The sequence below is a fragment of the Montipora capricornis genome, chromosome 8 (assembly GCF_036669925.1).
Source record: "Montipora capricornis isolate CH-2021 chromosome 8, ASM3666992v2, whole genome shotgun sequence".
Classification (NCBI taxonomy): domain Eukaryota; kingdom Metazoa; phylum Cnidaria; class Anthozoa; order Scleractinia; family Acroporidae; genus Montipora; species Montipora capricornis.
Window position 1 is genome coordinate 43,994,662 of NC_090890.1, and position 6,724 is coordinate 44,001,385.

Consider the following 6,724-nt stretch of genomic DNA (forward strand, 5'->3'; position numbering starts at 1 on the left):
GGTAGGACTGTTGTAATGTGTATTCATCTTAGCTCTCGGGAGGACGTGTAGAAAGTATGGAGGGCTTGACAATTGACAAAACTCCTCAACAAAATACATAAAGCGTTTTCACATGACGTCACGGCGGCCATGTTGGTGTTCCAAAACAAAGAAATGGCGACCATGATGGTGTGCAAAACTAATTCTCAAGGAATTGAACTCTAACTGTATGCAAATACTTTCTTTTGTTTCAGTAATCCAATATGGCTGCTGGTCACGTGAGTGATAACGCTCCCTACAATTCGAAACAAAGCCAAACTTATTCTCACCTGGGCCCGATCTTTTTTATCAGCTTTTCTTGCAAATATACAAACCAGGAAATACACCAACAGTGCAGCAATAATCGTGCAGAGAACAGCAACATTTCCTGTCTCATGAATCCGCGTTAGTTCCGTAAAGACCACATCGAAATCAAGCTTATTGGGCATAACCAGGACTCCTCCGCCAAATGAGGTCAGGTGGTTACACAGGCATTGCAGAGAGGTTGAAGTGGAATTCAATCCGACCTTAAAAGAGAACCACTTTTTAGGTTAGTGCTACTTAAAGTAGCATTGTTAGAGAGGGCATGCAACATTGCACAAATGCAAACAAGACCGGCACCGCGATAATGCACCTCGGCTGAGCTTGTCTGCATAAGGTCTGATTAACCCTTTCGTGTAAATTGGCGGCTGGCGAGCTTGCGTCCTCGCGGGTTAATTTTACGATGTAATGAGGCCTGCATAAGCACTAGAGAATGGAACAGTTTCGGGTGTCTTGTGCTACAATGCTTGTGTAGGCAAGAGAAAAGAAAGAAAACCAAAAAACAGTCAATGTTACCAGCGAGCATTGTTGTACTCAGAGACGGTTTGCGGCTAGCAGGGCAGTCCTATTTTTCCTCACGACTCTTGCTTTTTCCTGTGTCTGAAAATCTCCCTCAGCCAGACATTCGAGGAGGACATTCGGGAGAGACTCCAGGGGAAGCCCCCCGGTGTTGTGATCTTTCATACTCTGACATTATGCGTGGGTTGGGTGGGTGAGATCAAATATGGACTGACAGGGGATGCCAGGGGCTCCTTTAAAGGCTGACGTCAGATCTCATCCCAGAGAAAGAATTGTAAACCACCAGGAGACTGCATGTGCTATGTGCAGTATATAAAAATCTAAATCCAATCCAATCCAATCCATCCATTACTAGAACCAAGGAGCTTACCTTGCAGCCACGAGACAACCACTGTTCCTTTACGCTGTCCCAAAACAAACATTCCTCCTGTTTGACATTCATCGAATAATTAGCGTCAGTTTTAGGGTTGTAAACCGGTATCACCGTGATGTTTTCTGGTTGTGGAGGGTCCTTAAATTCCACACACGACCTCTTTTGCCGGCCCTTCCCGAAGCAAGACCGTCGTTTGCGTCTTCCGGGTTTTTGCTGACTCTGTTCATACAGAATCCCAATAAAGTAAGATCCCGGTTTTCTTAGCACCGAATCAACTAGGAGGAAGTCGTATGCTGTGTCGTTGCAGTGTTCCTGAGAAATTAAGCGGCACGCCTCATCCGGGAGTTTTCTTTTCGCGTCGTATTTTGTGACGGTTGGCCGCTGATCATAACTCACGAATACATCGAACACAACAGATCCTGTGGGCTGTATCTAAAAAGCAAAGTCAAATTTGTCAAAACATAGTTGACTGACTATGTTGAGGCGAGTGGTTCTTATTTTAGGATACATTGGTTGCAAATAAATACCAATGATGGCACTTTGCAATGAAACAAAAACGCACAGAAACATCTTATCCTTGCTGAGGATAACTCCAGAAAGGTCCACAGATCCAGGAAATTATTAATGATGTACCATGAAACTGACAGAATTCAAAACCAGTTCTCTAATTCGTTTTTAAAGTGATTTCTCGGCCACACAAAAAATCATTACTCACCCTGAGTCTTACAGCATTGCCATCAGCGTAGGGCAAATCAATCTTATGGTAGTTCATCTTTCCTTTCTCGCTAGGTTTAGCAAAGAATGGTTCTTTCGGTTCATTTGGCTCTTGTATCGGGTTTAGTCTAATATTCAGCTCCACATCTTCTTTGCTGTTTTCGACCTTTAAAATGTTGCCATTATCATCTTTAAGGACTAGCCTCAAAACATGAGATTTGACCAAAGCTGAACTAGAGTCCGAAGTAAATGGATTGAAAGCGCTCGTTGTCACCTATTGGCAAAATAACATATTTTCATTTGGCTTTTATGAATCGATTTCGTGTATTATTTGGTGCTCACACGAGAGGTTTGATCAGGCAAAATTTTGTTTGTGACAAAATAATGTCCAAGCGGCTTAGCAATCTAGCGAAAAACTTGACATTATATTTTGAAAGTGAGCTTTCAATACAAGTTGGAGAGAGAGGATTCACAACTTGTTGGGGCAATTATTCCGGGTTAAATAAAGGTATTTAGGTGCTTCAGGCTGCCTTGCTTAACTGTATTTGATAAATAAGCTAGGCTCAAACAGAGACCTATGAGTGGAAAAGAAGCAGATAACATAAGGAATTGCAGGTTAACACTTAAGGACATTTTTATGGTGACAACCTCCCTCCAGCGCACCAATTTATCAACATGCGCGTAGGCAACGTGTTTCCCGTCCCTTCTTCTGGTAGGTCCAGATTCTTCGCTTTTCCTTCCCAACGCCAAGCAGAATACTGTACGCGTGAGTCATAAACTAGCGACGCAAGTCGGCCCGGTTGTATACACCAAGACAAGTTGACTGATATGCAAAAATTCAGTTCTTTTTTCTTAAATCCAGAAAGGGATTGCCATACAAGGAGCTCACCACAGAGTCCACAAATTTAGTGTTTTTGGCTTTGACATCAGTGATGGCTGTAAACGGAAGCCTAAATCCTACGCCGTCTTGGATGAACTCCTTGGTCTTCTGTAGTGAGCCCGGACTGTTTCTATTAAGCATCATGCTCAATGAGCTGGTTTTCACCCGATAAGGTTCCTGGTCAACAACCATTGTGGACAAAAGAGTCGTTCCTACGTCATCTAAAAGCCTTTCGATATCTTTAGTTACATTCTGGCTCTGAAAGACAACAGATATTAACAGTAGTGTAGCAGCTCTCGTAACCTGCTATTGTTTGGTATTGGGAGCAGCGTCTAAGTCAGTGTTTGAATTATTTAGTCTTCTGTGTTTGGCAGCGGTAGCGAGCCAATGAGAGAGCTGATACATCACCCGATATTAAGAGCAAAGATTTGGGACTGTAACGATGCAATTGATGTTGACGATCCGGGTAACATATTTTATGGACGGTGTCTCGCTATGATTAGCAAATTTGTAATGGTAATAGGACTGAGTGGAGTCCAATTCGGTCTGTTATCATACGAGTGAGTTGCGTTTTTAACACATTTTTATTAAGCCTCTTGTGAACTGGAGGCAGACCTCTCGTTGCGACCAATGTTTACAACTTTTGTAAATTGTAATGACAGAGAATTTCACAATTTTTGTCTCTGTTCCTGTCACGTTTCATTTTACATCATTCAGAGCTGAGAAATCATCAACCGTGATTCACGCGAACATGCTTGGCTTAACTTTAATTACGTTCCAGACGAGCCAAACTCCCCTGTTTTGTCTGTTTGAAAATGGGCCAAAATTGGCATTATATATAAAAAACAAAAACTCGCCTTAAATGCACGAGCCGACTAGTTGGTTTTCTTTCCCGTGCGACAGTTGTTGAAGCGTTTTTCGCAACTCTAATGCGTAAAACACTGAAAACACGAGTGTGCGCCGCTCTTAAGAAGCCGAACATTACAAAATCGACTCGCTGGCTTCTCTGAGTTTTTTATAGTTTGTCGCTCGATACATTTTCGGTTTAGATTTCTTTTTGCCCGATTAAGAGATTGTCGATGTTGGAACCAAGAACAGATATTTTAATGCTTTTTATTGTGGCCTCAAGTCCCAAGCAATCGTTAGGCGGCATGAAGCCAACATGATGAATGAGTTTCTGATGCGTTTCGGACGCGTTACGCTGGCGACATGGAAAGGGAAAGGGAAAAAGAAATGATGATGATCAAACTTGTCCGCGCAATTATTTGCGGCAGAGTTGATGGGGGGATGTAATTTGGGGTCCTTGTTCTCTTAAATTTGCTTGTGTTGCCTTGTGCCCTAAATTGCTTCCAAAGTTGTTGTCAGCTTCTTGATCCATAAAATGGTTTATGTTCCCTTGTTCCCGGCTAAGATGTTTTGTCTTTGTTCCCCAGTTCTTTTTCCCTTTTTACCGCGTTATCCGTTCGGATCACGAGCCAAAAAGTAAATAAAAAAACAGGGATGTCATATATGGTCTTCCAGTGGTCCTTAATCACCTTTTGAAGAATCAGGAGGCTAAAAGCGAAAATAAGAAGCCGTGTTTCACCAATTAACCCCTTCATGCTGATAGCAGCGAAAGCTCCTGAGCTTGTTTTTATTTGGGTGTTCTCCGAAGAAAGCAATTACAGACTTCATGAAGATATTTTGCAACCGTAGAAGCGAAGGTAATGGCATCCGTTAGTCGCACTGTGTTGTAATTTCTATGAAATTCGGAAACTCTCCGCCGGTGGATGAAGGCACTGGCAAGAAGGTTAAAACAGTATCCCATAATGCATATTTTCCTTTCCAAATTTCAGACCAGATTTTTTGTCCAAAAAGAAACGATCCATGATAAAGTAATGAAGGATAAAAGTAGATAGCACGTGTTTATAACATGGCTATCACGTGCCTACCTGTGTTTCTACTGTCACTTGCTCGGGTTCCAGGGTTGCTCGGCCAATCACAGATGTGACTTGAGTCAATGACTGCAAATTACCCACTTTCATAGTAGACACCTCTTTTACAATAGAAGACTTAATCTGCAAAGAAACAAATAAGAAAATGAGATCGCAAAGGATGTGTTCTATCTGTCACTTGATAAGTTACAATACATAAAAGAGACTGCGTGTTTGATAAGACACAGGGATTCGCTCTCCGATCTCATATTCTCTTGGTTAGCTTTTATCATGTCGTATTTTACCAATGCAAGTAGGATAATGCCCGAGAAACTTCGCTAAATTTATTTCCAATATGAGAAAAAAAAGGATTACATCGAATTGGGAAGACGACCTTTTCTGGAATTGGGATGTTTAGAAGTCAGTTGCCGCGTTTTAGGCAGCATAGGGAGCACACGTTTTTATCACAAAAACTTGAAATTCAAAATGCCAACGTTGTCGCCCTCCCCTGAAAGACTTTTGGGGGAAATCAGCAAATCTTGGCCAACGTCCTCAATTTTTTTCTCTTTCTTTTAATCTTTTTTTGTTTCCAAAACACTACAAGACGATTCATGATACGCATTGTGTTGGGCATGGTGTTGTTGATTATAATGCAGTCGCGTTAAACCAATCAAAACCGCCGGAATATTATTCCAAACAACAATCCGAATTTTTAATAGATAGCAGATTCTTGTTTTAATAAATGTTTTACTGTTGACTTTGTTCACGTACTTCAATCTTGTCTTCAGTTGGAATTGTTTCCGACTGTTGCACAGTTTGCAGGACGGCGTTTGCGAGCTGAGTGGCCTTCTTCACGTCACCCACAAACTGATTAAGCTTACTGTTGTTACCCACAGCAAGACTGCTGAGATCCTCTCCTGCAGGCGGGGGCTCAACCTAACAAAAACACAAAAGACGAGCAACAGGTGAGTTCATTACTAACATACATGGCAGTTTGACGGATGAAGCTTGAAGAACTAGGGAACGGAATTAGACTGCGTATGAGCTGAGTGTCGCAGGGACACACACATGCTGTATGACGCACTGAAAAACATTTTTTGCAATTAACGTCACTGGTGGATGAGCTGCATAAGAAGCAAAACTCTGCTTAAGGAAAACATATGTGGTACGCTGTTCCACGTTTGGCATTGCTGAAATCAGAAAGGGATCTTAAAAGTGCCACTATGACCAAAAAAATCAATTTATGTTTCTTTAGATTTCAAAAATATGTTAACTAAACGGTAAGTGACCCAAGTTTTAAGCCTTGATTTAAAGAAGTCGCCTGTTTATTTTCACTAGAATTTTCCTATTTCACGGACCGCCGTTACTGAATTTTGAGTCTTGAGGAAGCTGGATCGAGAAGAAAATGGCGTCAAAGACTCAATGGTTTAAGAATGCAATACGTCTGTACGTCGCTGAATTAATATGCAGACTCGTGTTCTGCATATATATTAAGCTGCGTTTACACGCTGAAATTCTAGTGAGTCAATGACGTCCAATCGGTCAGTAATGGCGGACCGTGAAGTCCAAAATTTACGCTCAAAGTTAACAACCTTTACATATAAAATCAAAGCTCAAAATTTTGCCAGTCAAGTGTTAAGCAATCACAGTAAGAAGCACTCTAACAGTCAAAATATTAATGAACATGCTTGTAATTGGGCTTGCCGCATATGCCGGACCTTTCCGCAATTTGTGTAACAAGAAAATAAATGTGTGAAAGAGGCCTGCCACTTACGATTACTTGCAGTGGGAATGTAGTTTCTGCAGACAAACTGTCCTTTATTGTGATGTCAAATTTGATAACAAAGCCTTCATCTTTGCGACCTTGGGGAAGCACTGTTATGGCTTGAGCTACATGTCCGAAGGAAACAACTGTGTACAAACCGCCTCCCGTTTTGTAGGCAAATTGGTATGTAAGCGGTTTGTGCCGATCCTAAGGAAAGAAAT

At 41.6% G+C, this 6,724-nt stretch overlaps 1 protein-coding gene across 1 annotated transcript in view; it reads right to left on the minus strand.

The window, feature by feature from the left end:
* LOC138059734 (polycystin-1-like protein 2) overlaps positions 1–6,724 on the minus strand; it is a 128,274-nt gene that overhangs the window by 110,038 nt on the left and 11,512 nt on the right. The window contains exons 6-12 of the mRNA XM_068905339.1: positions 6,513–6,710; positions 5,510–5,674; positions 4,757–4,882; positions 2,835–3,083; positions 1,947–2,219; positions 1,229–1,663; positions 309–545 (exon numbers count right to left, since the gene is read on the minus strand). Coding sequence (XP_068761440.1) covers positions 309–545; positions 1,229–1,663; positions 1,947–2,219; positions 2,835–3,083; positions 4,757–4,882; positions 5,510–5,674; positions 6,513–6,710 — 1,683 coding nt within the window. The remainder of the gene's footprint in view (positions 1–308; positions 546–1,228; positions 1,664–1,946; positions 2,220–2,834; positions 3,084–4,756; positions 4,883–5,509; positions 5,675–6,512; positions 6,711–6,724) is intronic.